The sequence below is a fragment of the Petromyzon marinus genome, chromosome 14 (assembly GCF_048934315.1).
Source record: "Petromyzon marinus isolate PM22_M1 ecotype Great Lakes invasive population chromosome 14, UKy_Petmar_22M1.pri1.0, whole genome shotgun sequence".
NCBI classification, from domain to species: domain Eukaryota; kingdom Metazoa; phylum Chordata; class Hyperoartia; order Petromyzontiformes; family Petromyzontidae; genus Petromyzon; species Petromyzon marinus.
Window position 1 is genome coordinate 9,789,378 of NC_133680.1, and position 23,868 is coordinate 9,813,245.

The 23,868-nt window shown below is 45.7% G+C and overlaps 2 protein-coding genes across 2 annotated transcripts in view; one reads left to right on the forward strand and one right to left on the reverse strand.

The window, feature by feature from the left end:
* Positions 1 to 1,001: 1,001 nt before the first annotated feature.
* Positions 1,002 to 23,868, reverse strand: part of LOC116942323 (protein kinase C delta type-like) — a 38,894-nt gene continuing 16,027 nt past the window's right edge. The window contains exons 5-16 of the mRNA XM_032954085.2: positions 23,772 to 23,857; positions 22,552 to 22,681; positions 21,506 to 21,612; positions 20,717 to 20,789; positions 20,034 to 20,224; positions 18,655 to 18,828; positions 16,408 to 16,499; positions 14,916 to 14,978; positions 13,425 to 13,563; positions 10,560 to 10,748; positions 9,370 to 9,498; positions 1,002 to 7,728 (exon numbers count right to left, since the gene is read on the reverse strand). Coding sequence (XP_032809976.1) covers positions 7,567 to 7,728; positions 9,370 to 9,498; positions 10,560 to 10,748; positions 13,425 to 13,563; positions 14,916 to 14,978; positions 16,408 to 16,499; positions 18,655 to 18,828; positions 20,034 to 20,224; positions 20,717 to 20,789; positions 21,506 to 21,612; positions 22,552 to 22,681; positions 23,772 to 23,857 — 1,535 coding nt within the window. The 3' untranslated portion in view covers positions 1,002 to 7,566. The remainder of the gene's footprint in view (positions 7,729 to 9,369; positions 9,499 to 10,559; positions 10,749 to 13,424; positions 13,564 to 14,915; positions 14,979 to 16,407; positions 16,500 to 18,654; positions 18,829 to 20,033; positions 20,225 to 20,716; positions 20,790 to 21,505; positions 21,613 to 22,551; positions 22,682 to 23,771; positions 23,858 to 23,868) is intronic.
* The window catches only part of IMMP2L (inner mitochondrial membrane peptidase subunit 2), a 258,807-nt gene continuing 258,559 nt past the window's right edge, over positions 23,621 to 23,868 (forward strand). Inside the window, exon 1 of the mRNA XM_032954088.2 lies at positions 23,621 to 23,815. Coding sequence (XP_032809979.1) covers positions 23,753 to 23,815 — 63 coding nt within the window. The 5' untranslated portion in view covers positions 23,621 to 23,752. The remainder of the gene's footprint in view (positions 23,816 to 23,868) is intronic.

The following is a 23,868-nucleotide window of genomic DNA, read 5'->3' on the forward strand; positions in this document are numbered from 1 at the left end:
CGATACTACCAGGATATTCTCCCGCCTACACCGAGGCTGGCTGATAAGGAGGAAATGTGTCACAATGAATGAAACCCAAGCATAACTGGTTAATGCAAACTCTTTGGTTCTTTCGGTAAAGTGACGTAGGTAGAAAAATAATAGATCACTACGTTTCGATCGCAACACAAGCAATCGTCATCAGGTGGGACAACCACAGCAAGAAAAAAAACGCCTGAAGTAGGCGAGAGATCTGCCGTGGCACGAGGTTATATAGTAGGCCTCGGCAGTAGGGGGGGGGGGAGAGAAGAGGTGGGGGGAGAAAGGGGGCGGGGCAGACAGTGGACCCCGCAGTAGCACCTGGGTCACAAGTAGAGTGGACCACCGTGGAAATTTCGTGACTTTTCCAAGGCGAAGGTACTCTGCAAACCCACCGACTATTATCAGACATTTGTTCATGAAGCCACCCAGATATATAAACACAGACACAACTTCAACCGAGAAGATGGGTACAAACTGAGCAATCATTGAGGAGGACGTTATTAACCAGGTAAAGTCTGAACTGACTGTGATGTCTCCATCCTACCTGCCCATGTCAGCTGTTATTTCCGACTCTCTATGTGTCTTTCGCTCTCTCTCTGTGCATCTCTCTCCGATCTCTACTCCAGTGACCCGGGTGCTGCTGCGGGGTCCACTTTCTGCCCCCCCCCCTTCTCTCTCCCCCCCTACTGCCGAGGCCTACACTATATAACCTCGTGCCACGGCAGATCTCTCGCCTACTTCAGCGGTTTGTTCTTGCTGTGGTTGTCCCACCTGATGACGATTGCTTGTGTTGCGATCGAGACGTCGTGATCTATTATTGTTCTACCCACATGACTTTTCCGAAAGAACCAACGAGTATGGATTCCTGCAGTCACGAAAGCTTCAAATCAAGATTGGTTAATGCAAGTTTAATGCACACAAATGGTACTGTTATGTGCGCGTGCGGGTGGGTTGGTAAATAATAGCCAGACTCGCCTGTGTATAGAGGTCAAAAGAAATTGTATTGAGCAAGGCGAGAGGTATTGATGTTACCATAAGCCATCATAGTGACATGCTTTACAAGTATTATACAGCGCGACATTCAATTATTCTGCTGCACGGTGGTTGCCTTCAGGCTTGGGGTTTACAGCTTCAAATGCAACCTTACGCTTATGTTCTTATACAATCTGCAAAGCTATCACTCCAACCATGAAGAAGGACCCTCTTGAGGAGCCTTTCAAAACCATCACTTTACCCTACATTGCGGGGATCACAAGACCCAGGTCCGATTCAACACATTACATAAAATCCGTGATCTGGTTCCGTATGTAAAAGATGTGATTCCGGACATACAGTATCCTGGCGTCTACAAACTAAGTTGCCTCTGTGGTCGTAGTTACATTGGAGAAACCAAACGACATGTCTCGGACCGCATTCGTGAACACAAAGTAGCCATAAAACGCGGTAGGACCAACACCTCAGCCGTTGCAGATCACTGTTATAATTCAGTAGGCTCACATGACATTGACTTCTCCAAGACAGAGGTTCTTTGCAAGCCATCTGGCTACCATGAGTGATTCGTTCATGAGGCTATCCACATATACAAACACGAAGACAATTTCAACCGAGAAAACGGATTCTGGCTTCGCAATCATTGGAAGGATTTTATAAACCATTCCGGGTCTTAATTGATTGTTCACGCTTATGGTGGCTTTCAGACCGCATCCATTATTTTCGTCTCCCCCCTCCTCTTTTCCGAACATAGATGGACTCGTCCATCTGAACAAACTGCCAAATTGCTCTCCGTGGTGCTAACGTAAAAAAAAACGCCACTTTTTTCAAATTTTCTTGCTGTGGTTTTCACACCTGATGATGATTGCTTGTGTTGCAGTCGAAACGTCGTGAGAATTTTATTTTTTAGATTTTAATTATTTTATTGTTTCCCTTCTACGTGACTTTACCGAAAGAACCAATAATATGAATTCCTGCAGTCACGAAAGCTTTAAATAAAAAAAAGTCAGTTAAATTTGTAATTCACACCGTTCTCATTGCGCTAGGCTAGGCTATAATGGTGCTAGGTTTCCGAGATAGTCTGCTGTAGTTTTACAGTAGGGACGATGTTGTTATCCCAATTGAGTTATTTGCATGTGATTTTCTTTGCCTATATATAAAATATGATTTATTCCACATCTCTCACATCATACATTGCAACATCCTCGCATTTTGGACGGTATAACCAGTTGCATCGACGGTAACAGGCACACCGGACTCATCGGAGCAGGTGGGGGGGGGGTGTCCAGGTCATTGCCATTCTGGGCTCAGGTAATTAAGACTGTTCTAAGGTTTAGGAATTGACCCCATACACGTGTTGTATTCTTCTTCCTCGTCTCTGAGCTTATAGCTCAGATGCTCCAGTGCTGAGATTGGGCCTAATGAATACAGCCGTTGAGTATGGAAGGGGGGTGTGATTTTTTTTAACTGAGCAAATTTGGACCATGACAACAGCACACACTGGCCTGCCTGCTCTTATCGAATCACGTCACAAAATGTAATAGCCACCGTGAGACAGACAGCACATATTTTACGGTGACTATACCTGCAATACAGGAATCGTTTCCCAGGAAGCGTTCCGGGGAAATGCTACTTAAATCGAAATGTCTTAAAAGCGAACTCTAACTTCCCATAGACATCGTGTTAAAGTCAGGGGTAGCGTTCCTCGCTGACTTTTGTGGGGGGTGGGGGGGGGGAATGCATGTGATGAAATGTCATGAAGTGTACAAAAATGCATATGATAATTATAAGTTAACCTACATTTAACTTTCGATTTAAAGCTTTCGTGACTGCAGGGATTCATCTTCTTGGTTCTTTCTAATAATAAATACAAGCAATTAGATACAACTTACCAGAGATGGCTTGAAGAACTATGCTTATTTTGATAATTCAATCCAGACATTTAAAAATCTTTCTATATTTTCGAGAATTTCACAACTGGTATATTCTAGAAATGTTCCCCGCATTCACTTGAATAGTTTCCACTGAGGTTGTGGGTAGGCCAAGCATCCTGGCTGCATCGACACTTTCAACCTTCTAATTTTACTGCGAGATTCATACATTTGCCTTTTTCTTGCCACAGGCACAATCATCATTTACTGTGGCGCTTTGTCCTCATCTTTGTCAGCCCTTTGTGCTATTTTATTTACACGCTTTTTTATTAACTCACTCTGTCTATTGTTGTTGTAACCTCAAATCTTGTAAGTTGTAACTCAATTTCTACCCACTTCCCAATGTGGTATCGACTGCAAACTCGGTATTCTTATGTCATACTGATTACAATACTATATTCTATCATAAAAAAAATTAAACAATCTTTTTTACATGTTATGTTTCGGCTTGGGTCTAATTGTCCACGCTCAACTGACGTTGGCTGTAATTCGCCACGGTGCCCTTACGCTGTGGCAAGCCTCGGGGCCACTTCCTGGAGTCGTGGAGTTTTTACATTAATAGTACGGTACATTTCATTAAAGCGTGTTTAATATTTTTTTTTTTAAAAAATATTACTTATTTTTAAACTATCAACTAACGCCATATTTCTACCTTACACCAGGACAAGCGAACTGAGAAATGAACGAATGATCGAACGAAAGAACGTGTGCAATGACCACGCGAAATGGCGGGGCTGGCAGAAGGAGGCGGAGCATTTTGAAATTGCGCGCAAAAATTATTTGCGCAATTTTTCAAAATAACACATATGCGAAACATTGCACTTATAAGGAAATATGTCCCCTACTCAATCAGCAACGTATATGCGAAACAATGCATAATGCGGAATATTTATCGTGGGGGATTCCTGTATTATTAACAAGGGCGGCCGACAGATTCGAACCGCGAACCTCTGAAATAAGCGACACTAGCGTCGGACGACGTCGCTTGCCTAGAATAGCAACTCAGTTAACTTGTTGGGTGAAATTTCTAGAACAAATGAGAAATATAGAGCTTTTTTTAACTTTGTTCACATTACATTTGTTTATTTAAAATTTAGTTTACGATGCCGTTTCGTAGATATGTTCGGCCGGTCCAGAATTTAGTGCAGTGAAACGCCTGAAGAAGCTCGTTGTAATCTACCAGTGAAGGTCGTACTCAAATTGTAAATGTTGCGGGTTTACTCTCCAACACGCCGGTAACTAATTGGCACGTTTTGTTTCCGTGACGAACCTTACTGATTGGCTGTGTCGGGTAGTGGTGGGTTAACGTCACATTTAAAAATGTGCGCGACCTAACCGAAAAAAAAAACATTTATTATGAATAAACATTGGCCGCGAAGGCCTACGTGTTAAATAAAAAGCACCGCTGTTCTAAAACCGGGACTGGGTGCACTGCGGTGTGAACTGGAAGCTCTCTTTTTGCAATCTCACTTATTCCTAAGGCTCATCCACACTGCACGACCAATTTCAGATGTGGGGGCACCCAGTATTCTCTCATGAGTCGTGTTGACAATGCATTGAAACATCTGTTGCGTCGTCATTAGTGATTGTGGGGGGGGGGGGGGGGGAATTAAATAAGCGTAATGGGAGGCAAACAGCCCATCGTGCGATATCCACACAAAAATCCGCCTCAGAGGGGACATTACCCATTCCGAGTGCGTTCAGGGATTATTAAATAAAGGATATCACGCTGAGCCTCTTGATTGCCAAGAGGACATAGGGGCATCTCTCTAATTAAAAACTAGAGATATTAAAAAAACTCGAGATATGGACGTCTGGAGGCCCATTAGAACTGAAGCCATGAGAAGGTCGCATGCTGTCCAACGGACAAGTCACTGTAGATTGGTCTCATCTACACACCACATGGACACTTGAATTGCTAAATGTCCTCACGAGTTGCTAGTAAGCAGTACATTATTTCAGCTTCTTGTGTTCAATTTAAAGTCAGGGTTTTCCACCCAGTTTCAGTTTCCCCTTAGACTTTTGGGGGTTTTTTTTCCACTTAATTTGGCAAATTTAAGCTCCGAGGGATACAATTTTGGTTTTAATATTAACCTTACACTCTCTGCTGGGCATAAAGGAAGTTTAGCCTCCTAGTGTTGAGAGGCCTGCTTCAGTGGCTCCAGGGATACGTTCTGGAGATGCTCGTGAAAAGCACATTTTGCGGATGATGATATTGGGCCGACGAAAAACTATGTTCTTGATGAATTAACGTCTGAGAAGTATTCTCTCTCTCTCTTTCTCTCTCTTCACCTTCATCTCATCACTTTCTTTCTCTCTCTTGATGCAGTCGTGTTGGGTTTCAGATGCCATTCGCGGATAGCCAAAACCGCGGATAGCAAGTTTGTGAACGAGGGAATACTGCACTCTGTGAGAGTTGTAAAAGCGACGTCTCTTCATCTTGTGCCATTGACTGTCTCAGCACAGCTGGAATATTATTGGAGATAAAAGAATAACAAATACCCGCGAGAGAGAAGGCTACGGATGCGATTGAAACCTGGTGAATCACACCGTCTTGGCAGAGCTCATGTAACAAAAACACTTCGAGCACTCTGCGAGGATTAAATGTCCCTGACGAATCAATGTGTCAAACATGTGGGATCGCACCCTTGGTCACTAATTACATGATCCGCTGTTCCCAAACAGAAAGCTCGTGAAAGCATCCCTTCCATTCATTTTTATGGTAAAATATAATTGTGGCTCCTGCATTTGTGCGATAGTGCGTTCAACAAAGTGCCATGCGGGTTACGCATGCATGCCAAGGCCATGTATGGTTACTCATAGCCTCGTTTCCCCGTTTGCGTCATATGCAAGTCGACGTGTGAATCACATCCGATGGCTGGGTTTTTTTAAAATGAAAATAAGTGTTGTTCAGTCAAATAACAGTTATTTTGGAAAAGTTAAGAGGATGACATCTGCCGGAGAGATACAACTGGAAAACACAGCAGAATATGCATACAAACTGAACAAACACTGCCCTGAAAGGACATATATTGAGATATAATGGGCTAAAACAGAATCAAGCTGATGAATGATAGAGATGGACCAGAGCGGGTTAGAGTGTTTTGAAAAGCTGAACTTTATAATAAAAAGCAACATGTCAATGTACTTACAGAATCATGTTTTAATCAATGAATATTACCTGCTATGAGATATATATCTATCAGAAAGATGGACACAAACGACAAATGTGGAACAACAACTGAAAAGTGCGCGGAGAAACGGAAAGAGGAATACGCGGATTAGAGGACACACGTGCAGGATGAAGACATTATACCTGATACACGACGTTACAGTGAGTGGGCTTGTGCAATACATATCGCTAGAAGGGATGACGACCGACGGTCAAGAATAATGACGGAGTGCTAGCCGAGGGATGGAACGCGTCCGAGAGGACGTGCACCAAGGAGGCAAGGAGATGGAATGATGAAATCAGCTCATGTGCAGGTTGTAGATGGATTATTATATTGCAGAGATGGTGGTGGATTTGGGGAGGGCTTCAGTGGATTGATCAAGGTTGATGATGATAAACAGGATGAATGAAACGTTATAGGTCATTTAAAAAGAAAATGATCCCACTTCTTAAACAGGATCAAAGTGTATTTACCTCCTTTGTAGGTTGTTGACTAAATGTATTTCATACAAGTGAGAATGCATTCTAAGTCGACTATGCACAACTACGTCTACACCTTCTACTTAAAGTAAGAGCTCCAAATGTTTTACGAGCACAGTTTCCGTAGATTCAGCGGCTCTCTTGCTTTTGCACTCGCTCGTGGTTCCTCGCACCCCTGAGTCAAATTCTCTCTCTTTAAGAGTGAGTGAACACTGCGTGGCGCGTTACGATTTGAAATTATTATAAGGCATTCCTGAAACCGGAGCCAATAGTTGCCTCAGCTCTGTGGCCCTGCTTTGGGATGTTATGCAATGAGACACAGTTATCACGAGGAGAATACGGTGCAGAAAAAAACAGCACGTAGTCCACATCACATGACGCCCATGATGCCGGTATCGGTCACAAAACAGTGTAATGTAACCAACTGGGCCCAGCAAACCATCTTCGATTGAATTGCGCAAGTCATCTTGGGGCGACTGAGGCGGGAATCGCAAGGGGTGGCGCTTGGCATGGCTATGCAAAGTAAAATTAAGCAAATGCATATGCGCGGCAGTCTGGCTATTATTTACCAAGCTTGAGGGGCCCCAGATTCATGGGAGAGAAAAAAAACACATGGGTGAACAAAATATCAGCTCGAATTCAAAGCCGAAAAATTAAAAAGCCAACTAAAGCGATGAAAGCCAAATGAATCTGTTTCGTCCATATCTTGTCTGTTTTTATTTATTTAAATATCTAACTCCATCTCGATCGCTTGTCTCCATCTCTCTCGTTTCACTGCATCTCTGTCTCACCTCTCTCATCTCACTCCACGTCTGTCTCTTGTTTATATGTCGCCTATCAACTCACTGGGACTTTAAAAATCAAATGGGGGGGGGGGTGGGTGGGAGGGGCGGACTCTAAAATTAAATTCACCATGCACCCCCCCCCCCCTGCTGGGCAAGCACCAGCACCGGGGATCGCCGAGTGCGGATCTCACTGGAGGAGCATCCGGATGGAAGGGTTCACGAAGGAGAATCCGGCGAACATGGTTTGCTCGATGGACATGACCATGCGGTTGCTGCTGCCTCGGCACGAGACCTGCGGCGACTCGCTCAGGAACTCGTGGCCGAAGTTCCTGCAGTCACTGGGAGACGTCTGCTCCCCGACGGAAAACCCGAGAGAAACAAAAAAATTAAAATCCAACACGCGTGACAAGGCAGACACTTCCATAGGAGGCCGCGACGTTTTTTTCGTCGCCGCACTCGGGAGTCGCCGACAGGTTGCGTTTAGTTTGATCGTTTTTTGGATCTCATACCCGTGTCAGTTTAACACGTGGGCAGGCTTTCGCGACCAATATTATTCATAAGAAAGGTTTTTTGGGTTCGATCGCGTTATTTATAAATGTGTCGCAACCCTCCACCAGCCGACACGGCCAATCAGTAAAAAATGTGTCACGTTGACAAAAGACAATTAGTTCACTACTTTAGCCCCACCGGTGTGTTGAAGAGTGAATCCACAACAATTACCGTTTGAGTACGACGTTTCGCTGGTAATTACATCCAGCATAATCGGGCAATTCATCAGAATAGTGAAGCCCTCCACCTGCTCAGGGTCTTAAATACATCATAAAAATCATACACGTGTCTTCGCTCAAGTTAGGTGGCTCACATTGGAGACACGTACAGATGACACAATGAGGATTGGTTTTACCCCTTCTGGCGATACAACAGGTGTTAAGATTTTGATTTAAAGCTTTCGTGACTGCAGTAATTCATATTCTTAGTTTTTTCGGTAAAGTCACGTTGAAGAGAAACAACAAAATAACAAAACATATATAAAACAATAAAAAATTATCACGACGTTTCGACCATAACTGATGATGACCGTTTGAGTTATGGTCGAAACGTCGTGAGAATTTTTTATTGTTTTATATATGTTTTGTTATTTTGTTGTTTCTCTTCAACGTGACTTTACCGAAAAAACTAAGAATAGGTGTTAAGATGTTCAAATACCAAGGAATCAAGTCGCCTTTTGGCGTTCTCTAGTCTGACACTGGTGAGATTAGGCCATAAAGAAGGCTGTCTGTGGTATAGGCCAATCAGAAGATATTTGCATGTTCACCACAAGTACGTTTGGCTAATGCAGATTTGATTCCTTGTTGTATTGCCAAAAAGGGTCAAACCCATCCATATGTTTCATACTTTCACACTGGTAAAAAAAAATGTCCCATGGCATAATGAGGATGATCACTTGCCCTCTCGAATAAAACAACTGGTCAGCGGTCTGATGAACAATCCGTTTATAAACTGGCCATTGGTCTAATCAACCGCTCAGTGGTTCACATGTCCAGTGGGGACCTGGTCAAATAAAATACATTAAAACATGGATTTGAGATTGTGCACACGGGGAAGTCTGTGTGTGTGGATGTCTGTATGTGTGGATGTCTGTGTGTGTGGATGTCTGTGTGTGTGGATGCGCGCGTGTAGCTGTTAGAAAACAGCGCTACAAACCCGGTGACCCAAGTTCGAATCCCACTCATGGCCAAACACCAGTGATGGGCCTCCCCGAGGTCAACTCAGCCTCAAATGAATACCTGGTGCTGTATATAAACATCACCACTGGGGAGACAAAGGCGGTCAGGCGCGGTGCTGGCCACTCACGCCCTCATGTACCGTGCTGGCCTTCATAGGTACTCTCTAACAGCACTTGCTCCAAATGTTTAAGACTGAAGGGGGGGATCTTTGTGGATGCAGTCCATGTATTACCAGGCTTGTGACGGTGAATACAAGCACTCACCACTTTGGGCTTGAACGGGGGGGTTATTTTCCGCGCTTCAAGGCTGGGCCAGTCTATGTTCTTGAAGAAGGGGTGCAGGCGAATGTCCCCTACAGCCCCCAGCCGCTTGGTATGGTCTCGCTCAAACAGCTGAGGGTGGAATAAGCATCAGGCTTAAAAACGAAAAACATTAAATTAGCCAAGTATTCTGATGTCAGAGCACTGAGTCAGCGGTGCAGTAACTCTGGGTTCAAATCCATTTAGCATTTGCACGCCTGGCCTTTTGTCAGTGGAGTGCTTCATGAGCACCTCCCCATGCCGTGTGGGCCATTGAGGTTACCCCGCTATACCCCCATGACACTTCCACTATGCCGGTTGGTGAAAACAGAGAGCATAGACAATGGATATTGCTACACTGCCATCTGTTACCCACAACGCAGTCTATAGCACCCGTATTTTTTTCTTCCAGATAGCAACGCGTCAATAAACAGGTTTCTCTCGTGTAGGAAGTTAATGATCTTTGCCGAGTTACTAAGAGAAAAGGTAAACTAAATTTGATTTTACCTTAATTCAGAATATTTTCGGTTTTGAGGATTAAAAAAATTAGAAAATTGGTTTGACTGAAGTGGCAAATACCTCCAAAGGAGGCCTTGTGAGAAGTCGCAGCATCTAGTGTGCACAAGATGCCACTGAAGGGATCTCAGAATTCGTTCTGATATCACCTCCCATCGGCTGTTATTCTACTAAGGAGTAGTCGTACTACTTTCTGTGAGAAATCCAAACGTAAGTGGATTCGTCTCATGACATGACTGACAAGCGCAATTGAAATATAACTCGAAAAAAGAGATGGCTTTCAAAACCAAAAGTGAGTAAAAGTTCCCATTAATGGGCACCACGGTGGCGAGATGTTAACTACCTCGCCTCGTGTACAGGAGGTCGTGAGTTCGACCCTGACGCCTCTATATTTGGAGTCTCTCTCCCCGTGGTCACGTGTTTTTTTTTTTTATCCGGGTCCTCCGATTATTCCTTTCACACTTAGAAACTTGCGTTTACAGAATTCAGCTGCTGGAAATGTCCACATGTTCAGCCACTTCGTTGAGCTATCATGTGCGTCCAAGGCGCCTCTGAAAAAGCGGTGCTATATAACAAAAAAAATATATAGGCAATTTAAATTCTGTGATTGCGTTGCTAATGCCGTGGAGGGAGCGTACACAGCTGAGGATGTTGCGTGAGGAGTCGGAGAGCCAGCGTGGATAGTGCGGCGTGTGGCCCTTGATGGCTTCGAACAGCTCGTCCTCGTCGGAGCCGTAGAACGGAGACTGCCCGATGAGCATCTCGTAGATCAGCACGCCCATGGACCACCAGTCGACCGACGTGCCGTACGCCCTCCCCAGCAAAATCTATGGGAGGCACGGGAGTGGAGACGGTGAGTTAACCACCAAAGCCTGGCTGTCCCGTCACATGTCACAGGCGGCGGAGAGGGTGGGGGGGGAAAAGCAGCATTGGGTTTAGCTCTCCGAAGTGTTTGAACTAAGACCAGTGCCGGATTAAGCTAGTGCGGGGCCTGTGACATATGCTATAAAGGGGCCATGAATAAAAAAAATAAAACACATAAATATTTAACTTGCATAGTAAAGTAATTGTATTTTTTCATTTGTTATACAGCCAGGTAATACGACAAATCGCTAACCTTAAACACTCAGTCGTTCATAAAAGCTGAAGGCAGTATAGTACTATAGTAATAGAGCAAGTGCAGAATCACTGGACCGGAATTGATAGCTTGAAAGGATTTGGCGCGGGGCGCTTGAAAGTGCGGGGCCTGTAGCTACTACACATGTAGTAGTAGCTACTACACGTGTAGCTACTTTTGCTACTTGGATAATCTGGCACCGTGTACGACGTTTTACTCCAAAGTGTGCAGGAGTTTTTTTTTTCAGGACCTGAATTTGAATTCCGTCACTTCAGCAAGGTCAAACGGCACGCGGTATAACCCAAAGAAAAACCCGGGGGAGAGCTGTAACAGCACAACCACGAAAACGGCCGTACACAACCCGGTTGGGTTTGTCCAGTACGAGTGCTTTCCGAACAGCTGGTATTCTGGCTAAAACGGCCGATGCACATTAAGAAAGTTTCCATCCGTTCGGGGGTCAAGCTAATTCATCATTCTTGGGTCAGTAAAATGTGCTCCACTTCGCGGAAAAGTCAGCAGCCCTGCAATTTGAATGTTGAGTTTACACCACTGGTTCATTATTTTGAGTATAGGGACAGTCTAAGTTCTTAGTTTCTCATGCAGGGAGATATATATGTACTGTATATATTATAATGCCTATAGTTTTAATTCACACATGATCTACAAGTTTAAGATTTTTATTCATTAGAAGCTCGTATCTTCAATAAAAATCGCAAGCACGTGTCATTTAAAAAAAATCTCGATACATTTCTTCGCCATATTATGCAACGGCGAAAATGACGAGACTCTTTTCGTTGCAAAATTAGCCACATTGTACCCAACGTGGTTGCCACCACATCACAACTTCCACATCACCAACCTCACTCCTCAGTCAACAATCCCCATGGCTCACATCACCAGCGATTTGATTCTCACATATCAGGGTTACAATCGTATGAAGTATTATTCTGTTATAAAGTATTTCTTTTTTTTCTTCATTCATTCGTCTCGTTCTGGTTTGTTCTGTCTCACGTAGACAGTTTTTTTTTACAATATTAGCCTACTACATGTAAATCAGTTTTAGAAATTATAATACCTTCACAAAGTGTATTTAAGAGCTATGGGTCGCTGGAAGTTGCTAAAGTCACACCAGATCATGTTCAGGATTTATTACGATTCAGTGTAAATACTAAAGGCTCCCATCAGCCAAACTCAAGCAGCTTATGGAAGACCCCACGAATAAGGGGGAGTAACGTCCCAAGCCCCATCCTGCATAGCTTCCTTGCTCGGCGTACACTCCTGGGTTGTCAAGGCTCCCTTGCGAAGAACGCAGGCAGTGGCTTGCTACGGTAAGAGACAATTTCGACACGATAACGTTAAATACTCTTTGGTCCTTTCGGTAAAGTCACGTAGAAAGAAAAAATAAATTAAATAATAGCACACGACGTTTCGATTGCAACACAAGCAATCATCATCAGGTACAAATGAAAGAGAGAACAAACCTAGTCAACTTAGAAATATAATGCAATACAACCAAGAGAGTCGGCTTACATAACAGTCAACACCCTACCTGGTTCATTACAAGCAGGTAGGGTGCTTGTGTTGCAATCGAAACGTCGTGTGCTATTATTTAATTTATTTTCTCTTTCTACGTGACTTTACCGAAAGAACCAAAGAGTAATTCCTGCAGTTACGAAAGCTCCAAATCAAGTTTGATAATGTTAATGTTTCGAAGTTATATATTCAATTGACTTATAATCTCAACAAAATATTTTTTCGAATAAATAGATCAAAAACGCCACGTGAACACGGCCGAATACAATTTTAACTCGCAATGCGCGCAGTGTTCGCTCACTATCGTAGAGACAGAACGACTCCGGGGGGAACGACAGATGCGCAGGAAGGCAGTCACGTGATGAGCTGGCACAAAAAAAAACAATTGCCCATTCTCCGCCGTCCACTATATGTGACGGTGTCATCGGCCAATTCATGAGCGTGTATATGTGGGAGGAAACTGGAGCACTCGAAGAATTCCCGCGTGTGCAAGGGGGGACACTCTATATCCCCGACAGAACAGATGGAGTCCACATCTTTTCTTTTTGCACTCCCTTCTCCTGCAAAGCCAGGGGGGTTCTGACGCCTCAACATCCACGAAACGAATGGAGCTCCGAAACATGCGTGCGATCGACCAACCCGTCGTCACAAGACCGCGCTCTCAACCACCGGCTCGCTCCCCCACATCGTACGCACGTTAAGCACGTTGAACTGCTTTCGCACCGCACGTGGCCAACCACGCTAATAATCGCAGGTGCGGGGAAAGCAAAACGGAGGACGAAGGACAGCGAAGCTATGTAGCCTCGGCGCTTCACGCTCAAGAGCCCGCGGGTGGCAGCCTCGCGAACGCTACCTCGGGTGCGATGTAGTCCGGGGTGCCGCAGAACGTGGTGGCGAGGTTTCCTGCGCCAACGTGCTCCTTGCACATTCCGAAATCGGCGATCTTCACGTGCCCCTCCCTATCCAGCAGCACATTGTCCAGCTTCAGGTCTCTAGATGGTGAGAGAGGGATGCAGAGTGAAGCTGCTGTGTACCAAGGCACAAGTTTGTTCTTGGAAGTCAATGTTGGCACTTGCGCAACTGGCAATGGTATATGCGCATTTACCATGTAGTATGCACGTGTGTGTGTGTACGTGTATGCACAATCTAGGCTCTTAATCCATAACATGTGAGTATATCCCATAAGTTCTTGACAGCCAGACTTCACCACTTGATTCGGCCTCACAGTGTACCTAGACTGGCACAAGCACCCTGGTGATGTCGCCATCATCTGGTGGAGAATGGCAGCTGTAGTAGTCACGTGTATGTGTTTATAAAGGGTAAATAGTAAACTACTTGGGCAAGAAATGTTTTGGTTAAAGTGTTGAAAGACTGCAAGTTGATATCCAGCTCAGAGATTACTCAGCCCGTAGTCGACTTCAGGGTCAAAAAATTCCTACCACTTTTTTGGAATGTCAGCTGGGGGATATCGTACGCAGAGACTGGCCCCTGTCATGGGATTGTAGAATTTCCACAACTGTCTCAAGGCAATCAATGAAGACGAGTGCTACCTCATCGCTTGTTTTGAACAGGGAGACAATTTGCTGTGTTTTACTTTTTTGAGTCACACGGTAGTATAATTATTAGCACACTACAATACCAATGACCTAGGTTACATTTTGAAGCCATGTCTCACACCAGTGTGGAAGTTGATATCCGATCCTGGCTTAGATTTTCCTAGGTCGACTCTGCCTAAGCTGTTTACCTTTGTGTGGTATGTGAACATCAAATATCGAGAGGCCTTAATAGGTGGTCACTCAGAGCACTGACTTTGACTGCAGATAAATTGGTATTTGTGAATCTCCATAAGCTGTATTAGAATTGTAGTGCTCCACACCAACCGTGGCAGTGAGGGTACCTGATGCACGATTGGAAAATTAAAACCTCTCCAGAGTGCGACTGTGGTCATCCAGAATGGAGACTGCACAACATATAACGACGAAGGAGACATCACAGAGATATTCCACTCCGCTGCTCCTGATGTGGTTATCTGGCTTGATCACCTGCATGTGAAATTGAAGTTGTTGCTCTGCATCTACATCAGCAGCCGTACGAAAGAAGAAGTGATCCAGATGTGACCCCCTGGCCTATGGACAGCTCTTGATATCGATATTTCACCATATTTTTTTACAACATGGTTCGAATGTCTACAGAAATTTCAGAGACATAGCATACACAAGCTCTTGCATTTAAATCCAAAATTAATCCAAATGTATTGTATTTTTTGTATCAAACCACAGCCCTTCGGGACAATCACGAATCAAGATAGAGTGAAACCTCTCAAATACACCAGCTGCATCGTTACCTGTAGATGATGTTGTGTGAATGAAGAAACTGCAGGCCACATATCACCTCTGCCGCGTAGAATCTGTTAATGAAACACAAAACAAAGATATCCCGTATAGCCTTAACATCGTTTTGGGACAAGTGCTGTTTAGCGAGTAACACCTACAGTATGAAGGCCGGCACGGCACACGGGGGAGGGTGGGTGGCCAGCACCACGCCCGGCCGCCTTTGTCTCCCCAGTGGCGATGTTCACTACACACCGCACCAGGTACTCATTTGAGACTGAGTAGACCTAGGGGAGGTCCAGGACCGGTTCGGATAATTGTCACTTGTGTCGGCCGTGAGCGCGAATCGAACCCGGGTTGCCGGGTTCACGGTGCAGTGCGCTCACCGCTGCGCCACCGTTCCCCACACAAATGAACGCACGTGGCGTCGGTGACTCACAACAAGCACGTGCTCAAGTTGAAATAACATAGTCCCATGTCAGCGTGACTTTAAACTGCCGTCTTTCCTCCGTTCAATCAGTGTTCATTATATAGCCAAGTGGGAGAGGTCAATTGCTTTGCAAGTGAGGCTTTGATGAATGTATTGTATTATTTCAGATACAGTCCTTTTTTTATTTAGTGCCAATAATTAAACGTTTGCGGTTTGAGCTTAGACATGGCTCACTCGTGCAAACAATGCAATGTATTCCTTGATGTCTATTTAATCGACCAGTAGCTTAGCATCGTTGGCGCGGACCTTGGTGCAAAGAATGACACGAGGCCTCCTGTCCAATTTTCGTCATCTTAGTAGCCTGGCGCGTGGGCCCTTCTGGCCTGTGGACCCCAGTGGCGTAGCACAGGCTCGACACACTCGACAGATACGTCGGTGGAATTAAAGTCATGCTGGAGTCGCCATGGGAAGACAAAAAGTGATCGTCCCGTGGCAGGCCTGGTCTTGCCGTGACAATGTGGAATTGTTGCCCCTGGCTGAGGGCCACCAACAGAGGTGGGCACTGAGGGTTGTGGTGGCTTGGAGATGTTATCTCCCTCGCCCGGTGTGCAGGAGGTCGTGCGTTCGATCCCGACACTGACACCTGCTGTATATTTGGAGTGTGCGTGTTCTCCCCGTGGTCGGGTGGATTTTTCTCCGGGTTCTCCAGTTCCCCTCCATGTTTATAAAACATGCATTCAGAGTCTTTGGCGGCTATATATATATCCACTTGATAAGCCAGTTCGTTCAGCTATCATTTGTGGTCAGATCGCTTCTGAAAAAGTTTGAATAGATCAGTGGGTTTTACCTGGTAAAAAATAAACGTTTAAATAATTCAGTTTAGTTTTTTTTTAAAATATAAAACATCTGAGCAGGATTTTTTACTTTACTTGACAATCACTATTTACACACAGAAATTACCAGACGTGTGTGCGTGTTACTTGGTTTGTGTAGGATCAAGGATTGCTTGAAGGAGCTCAGTGGTGTTGTGTGTGCATGTGGCCTTGTGCTGCCCTGGCAATGCTTTTCCCACTCACGTTCCTGTCGGCAGGTCAAACTTTCCTTTGTCCTGGATGTGGAACATGAGGTCACCGCCAGTGAGGAACTCCATGACGAAAAACAAGTGCTCCTGAAGACACCGGGACAGGCATGGTTGCAACATTTGTTAGCCACGTGGCAATTTTGAAACGGGCGCTGCAAGCTAAAAGCTGAACTAACTGGGTGAATCGTTTTGGGGTTTCTCCAGATTGGTTGGCAAGCGAGACTGTGCGATTTATATGCAAGTTCAAGACGTGATGTTTCCATGCTCAAAGACTTAAATGGGTAGCACTAATATTTTAGTGGCCTTAAGGCAGCGGTGGGAATTCCATATTCCCCTGTCCAGGGGATTATTTTCTTGTAGAATGGTCACCGGTGACTCCCAACAAAGTGGTATCAATTTTAACAACTCCTATAACGATGACAAATTATGTGGCGATGCTGCTGCTTTGTTCGCAGTGGTGCACCAGCACAATTAACAAGCAAAAAGGTCAACACATTTGTTAATAACACGACTTTTAATGAAAAATAATAAACGTATTCACTTTGTCTCTCTGGACGCTCAAGTTACGTACGATTATAGTCATGGCCCAAAACGTCGCCTTTTATATTTGTATTTATTTTAAGGGCATAGTGTTATTGACTAATGTGAGTTTTTTTTAACGATGACAGCGATTTGACCTTTGACAAGGATTTTGACTCGTAACCGTCTCAGTAATACTCAACACTTAACTGGGTAAAAGACATAATGGGAGGTCGCATGCCACCATGAGGTGTAAAAGCCACTGCGGTTCAATTGCCGAGTGCAGTGGTGCACGCCTCTCTTCCAACGCTTCACGACGACCCATTCGCATGTCACTGTGTGAACACCCTCCCACAGCGATTCAAGGTGACACGTACATTGCAGTATAGCGAGTAGGTTGTTTACCTATTTGTACAGGTCTTTGATGTTGTTGTTTAATCTCCTTATATGCATGGGCTCTCTCCATCCACTGCTTTCCTTCCATGTGAAACTATTAAGGAAACAGTCATACAACCTAATGGAGGATTCTCTTGAATAAGAGTCTGGAGACTCATCCAGGTCAACCTAGATAAACAGTGCTTTGAGTTCAGAATGAGAAACATGATGATTATTTATACTGGAGGAATCCGATGAGCTATGAAGATCTTTTTCACAGATTTCCAGTAACGGGCAGGTCATGCACTACTCGATGCCTGGTTAGCGCTTGGATGCGTTAGCACCAGGACTCTCCTACAATTCTAGACGCAGGGCTGAGAGGTGACCAGGAGATGACAGTGTTGAGTGTCACCCTTCGTGTGCCTGTGCTTACTCCAGCCGCTCTGATTTCTTTGCAGGTGCCAAGCACTCAGTCGTGGTATTCGCCAGAGAGACTCAGTGAGGCTCCCCTGAGATAAAATAATTGCCGTTCGCTGTGCGTGACTGTGTGTGTGCCTGTGTGTGACTGTGTGTGTGTGTGTGCCTGTGTGTGACTGTGTGTGTGTGCCTGTGTGTGACTGTGTGTGTGTGCCTGTGTGTGACTGTGTGTGTGTGCCTGTGTGTGACTGTGTGTGTGCCTGTGTGTGACTGTGTGTGTGTGCCTGTGTGTGCCTGCGTGTATGTGTGTGTCTGTATGTGTGTGTCTGTGTGACTGTGTGTGTCTTTGTGTGTCTGCGTGTGTGTGCCTGTGTGTGACTGTGTGTGCCTGTGTGTGTCTGTGTGTGTGCCTGTGTGTGTCTGTGTGTGCCTGTGTGTATGTGTGTGTCTGTGTGACTGTGTGTCTTGTGTGTGTGTGTGTGCCTGTGTGTGCCTGTGTGTATGTGTGTGTCTGTATGTGTGTGTCTGTGTGTGGGGAGCGATAGTGTAGTGGTTAGCGCGCTGCGCTATGATCCTGGCGACCCGGGTTCGATTCCCGCTCACGGCCAACACCAGTGACGATTATCTGAACCGGTCCCGGGCCTCCCCTAGGTCGACTCAGCCTCAAATGAGTACCTGGTGCGGTGTGTAAACATCGCCACTTGGGAGACAAAGGCGGTCGGGCGTGGTGCTGGCCACCCACCCCCTCGTGTACCGTTCCGGCCTTCATAGGTGCTCGCTAACAGCACTTGCCCCTACAGTCTGTTAAGGCTATATGGGGGATCTTTATCTTTGTTTGTCTGTGTGTGTCTGTGTGTGTATGTGTGTGTCTGTGTGTGTCTGTGTGTGCCTGTGTGTGACTGTGGTCAAAGAGTGACCGGTCCTTGAGCACCTTGGTTTGGAATGTACCACAGAGGTGGGTCAGGAAGGGGTGCTCGCAGGCCATCAGGAGCACCCGTTTCTCCACCATGGTACATTCCACGTCATCGCCCATGAGGACCACCTCCTTCTTGAGCGCCTTGATGGCAAAAAACTTCCCCTGCTCCTTCAGCTCCGCCAGCATCACCTACGATAATTCAGTCACAATAATGCAGTTCATATTGCAGTAGCACTTGGTATTTGCACCATTATTTTAGCAGAAGGCTATCACAAAGACCTGCACATTGCACCGATTGACATCCTCCCGACGTGCAATAATAACATTACATGACTAAATCTAGATTTGAAGCTTTCGTAACTGCAGGGATCCATACTCTTTGGTTCTTTCGGTAAAGTCACGTAGCTATAAAAAAATAAAATAAATCACGACGTTTCGGGCTTTCCCACCTGATGACGGACGCTTGTGTTGCACCCGAAACGTCGTGATTGATTTTATTTCATACCTACGTGACTTTACCGAAAGAACCAAAGAGTATGGCTAAGTCTGTTATAATTACGCTTGCGATACATGCATTGAATGTGTGAATGCAAGCATTCATCATTTAGGATTCGTGACAATTTTACACAAGGGTACAGTTCGGCCAACAGCATGAAGCACAACACGGACCAAGACGCGACACAGGAAAGAGAAGAGACAGGGCGAATAAGACAACACATAATTGAGACTTGATTATAACTCTCACTGTCATCCAATCATATCCCAGGGATGATTGGGGGTTACCATGGGGGAACAAACATTGTTTAATGTCTACCTTTAATGAAGCCTATTGGGATGCATTAAGTCCTTTGTACATCGCCCATAAAGTGAGAAGTATTATTTTAACTCGTAGTTCATATTGAGCGCTATAACACAAATATAAATGTGGGATTATTAGGCATGGCGTGATGTGAGTTCCATCCTGTCTCATGCTGTCTCTTCGTGACACCCGTCTCGTTTTTGCTGTTAAAAATGTTTTATTTTTTACGTTTAAGGGTTCGCAGAAATTGTTATTTTTGTAGCATTCCATGTACTGTAAAGGCAGGAAATTGGTTAAACCTCCCAAACAGGTCCCTCCTGAGCATTGTAACTCACTTGTTTAATCCTCGATACAAAATTACGGAGGCAAAGTCAAAACACTCATTGGATGAAAATGACATTTTCCTTAAGCATGGGCTCGTCTATCTGTGCCACAACCACTGTTGAGTTCCCTTAAGGGGCTAACTCCCTTGAACAACCCCTTAGCGATGATTCGTTAAGTCGATCCAACTACAGCCTCTGCAATGTCTGCGTCGGTGCAACTGCGTCAGCAATGTTCCGTGTTGGCGATGCCCTGTGCGTGCCATTGGTCTTGCCTTTCCGAAGCTGCCTTTGCCGAGCACTTTGAGGAGGTGGAAGTGGTCGAGAGATAACTTCCCGGCAATCTCTCCGCTCGGCCGTGTCGACTCGTCAGGCACTGACTGGGGCGGTGCCGGTTGTGGTGGCGTCAGATGTCCCTTTGCTTCATCCAGTGCTGGGGCTTCCCATGCCACCTCCACCTTCTCAACTTTTCATTTCAGCAAAGGCATCAAAAGAGACGGCAGGCGCGAACACAATGCTGCAACCTGCAATCTCCACCGTGCAGGCTCAGGGCTCTGGCATCAAGGACTCACCGAGTCCTGGAGACCAGTTCAGTTTGAACGTTTAAAAAAACAAAAAAATTGTACCGGGAATTCTTTTGAGCAGGAAGGGCAATGGATGAAGACATTTCATTATGCATGAATATATACACGTGCGTACATATACATACAAACGTAAGTTAAAATCAATGCATCTCTTTGATCAAATAAACAATCTCCATTGGTGGCCCTGATGCGAATTTCATATTCCCATGACAAGGGCCAGTCTCAACAGCATGATCCGTTATATTACCATATACGCAAACACATGCCTAATATATAATACTGTCATACATACAAATAAAACATCATGCACACATTTTACAAACATGCATACACACGCACGTACATCACTGATCGTGTTGCTTTGCGACTGCCACCTGCATTGTTGGGGTTGAAGCTGGGTGGCTGTGACTCGACAGGCCTCTCCGCTCCTGGTGCACCTTTTTCCTTCTGCATTCAGACGGCATCGCGCAGTTGGTCCATGATGTCTAGTTTGTCCGCTTTGTGCGTGCGTGCATATGTACGTAATCTACGCATATGCATTTAAATCAGTCGGGAGCGGTAGAGCGTCGGTTGGCGCACTTCACTACGTTCTTGATGACCCAAGTTCAATTTCCACTCACAACCGATCAAAGTGGAGAATAACTGAACCGGTTCTGGATGTATGTATGTTGAATTTATTTTGCACCGTACGTAGCTAACCGTGCTAATTAGAGGTGCGGGGGGAAGGACAACGAACAAACCACAAAAAAAGCAGTTCTAAAGAAATTCGTTTTCAATTCGAGGTCGACTCCCCATCCCTGGTGCAGTGTGCAAACATCAGCACTGGGGAGATGAAGGCAGCCAGATGTGGTGTTGGCCACACATCCCCTCATGTGCCATATGGACCTTCAAAGGTGCTCGCTAACGGCACTTGCCCCAAGACTGTTAAATGGCATAAGGGAGATCTTTGTGTTTCCACCGATATACAATCTACATAAATATCTGGCCGGATGGCACTTTAGATGGACTGCTCAACTCACAATTGGTAAATTATAGTACACAGTAGTCGAGTGCTGCCATGCCAATTCCTCACGTGTCTATTTCTCTTTCACAGCAAACTTTGGGAGGCTGCGTGAGAGTATGCCCCGCCCCGCCCCGCCCCTTCGTCTACCCACACAGCTCACCTGGCCTCCCTCCACCTGGCGCAGCAGCTCGGCCAGTCGTTCGGTGGAGATGCCACACAGGTTGGCCACCTTCCCCTTGCACTTGTGGTGCACGTTCGCGTCGCAGGCTGTGGGGGTGGCACGCCCGGCGCAAGACGGTCATTCTACCGCAGGATCGCGGTCTCGCCGTGGCAGACGATGACATTTACAATTCAGACCTTTGGTATTAGCGCCGTTCTAAATAGCGCAGAAGTTATCGTGTGGGCGCTATGTTTCACAGACATAGTCTGTCACAGTCGGGGGGTGAAGTGCGTTATCCCTGATGGAGTAATTTGTAGAGGAGAATAGGTTTTCACCTTTTTTTCTGGCAACAAAACAGCTGTGTTAAGATGTTAAAACACCAAACTGAAACCTTTTACAAGGAATCGTGTCTGCATTAACCACAATACTTGTGGTCAGAATGCAAACAAAAAACATACTCTGATAATATATACATTGTCTGATTGAAACTGATTGGTCCACACTAGAGACAGCTGTACGCCTCTCTGTACGCCTTTTGGCGTCCTCTGGTCTAACACCGTTTGAGACTAGGCTCAAAAGAAAGCTGTCTCTGGTGTCGACCAATCAGTTTCAAAGACAATGCAAATATTATCAGAGTTTGTTTTTTTGTTTGCATTCTGACCACAATTATTGTGGTTAATGCGGACACGATTCCTTGGAAAAGGTTTCATTTTGGTGTTTTAACATCTTAACACCAGTTTTGTTGCCAGAAAAAAGGGTAAAACCTATTCTCATATTTTGGTACTGGCAAAGGAGGTCCCATGATAATTTGTAGATGTTTTCAAATAAAAGAAATTGCACCATGACGCCGGCACACGACGGCCGACTGTTTTCGAATGACGTCGCAGGATATCTAACGTCCGCTGTGAAGCGAACGACGCATTTTACAGTTGCTACGCCTGCAGTATTAACCAGGGCGGCCGCCGGGGGGGGGTGGGGGGGCAGTTCGAACGGCGGACCTCTGCAACAAAGTGAACGCGTCCTATTGCTCCTGTGCAGCGCGGCACCTTCGCATTGCAGGCCCTGCCTGGCGAAGCCCCACAGCAGCGTCCCGCAGTGGTCGCAGAAGGTGGGGCTGCGGTAGCTGTGCACCTTGAAGGAGTGTGACATGTGCAGGTTGAAGCTCTCCCGCACGATCTGCGGCGACACATCCCCGGAGCGAGTCATGCTAAGCGAAAAACCAAAAAAAAGCTCAAACTATTTGTATTTTTGTTATTTTACCAGGTGAGACCCACTGAGCTATATAGCTCTTTTCCAGAAGTGACCTGACCACTGTCACCTTTGATTAGCGCGGTTGGCTACGTAGAGCATGGAAGAAGTTGAGCATACAAACAGAGAAAAGCACTAACCAACACTTGTTAGGCCATCGAACCGCTTATAATTTGATAGATTTTTTTTACTTCGAAACATTTTTTTTAAATGACAATAAAATTGCATTGAAAGGCACTTCCATTTACAACTCTGAGTCAGTGTTAGTAATTCCACATTTATATGGCATGGGTGAGTAATTCCAAAATACTACTTTAGTCGATTTCCGACTAAGTGGTGATCATTTAAATGGCCCCAATTGATTAAATTAACTCCTTAATTAGATTTGAACTTCCAACCTCCAAATTATGAGTTGCGAGGTCCAACCACCGTTCCCATCTAGATTCCAGAACACACCCAGGACGCGGCTATTGAGTAATTCCGTGGTGGAACCGTTCCGAGACACACGGATTGTGGGGGCCCAAGCACCAAGGTATAGAAGAGGGGAGATGTTTAACAGGGGGCTCCATTTGAATAGACAAGGGAACTGGTTCCTCTTTTCCACTGTACACCGAGGCATACCGAGGCCCATGCTCAGCCAGCCCAGTGAGGCTCAAGAAGCGCCATGCTATTTTTCCAAAGCAGAACCCGAGCCGTGTGCTGACGTCACACGCAATTAGCGAGTCGAATGCATGCCGACGGCGCGGTCTGCCATTGGTTCTGAGCTGCGCTGAAGACGTCACCAGCAATGACAATGTCATTAGCTTCACCCTTGGCCCTGCTAAGACCCGAACCAGATTTCAGACATCCCGTGAGGCCATCGGAAAGAGGCTCGGTCCCGGCATCGGCTTGACAAGCAGACGTTGGGGAAAGCCATCCGTGTCGCAAAAAAAAAACCCCTCTTGCTGGCTCGGCTCGGATACGCCAGCGGAAAAGAGGGGTAAGAGTGGCGTGCGTTTAATGCGGAAGAAGCTGTCACCTCCGTCTGCCTGTTGGTGTCCGCAGACCCCGTGCACCGGGCCAGTACGTTGTCCACGCACCGCTTGTGACTCGACGCGTTGCACTCTGCAGGCAGG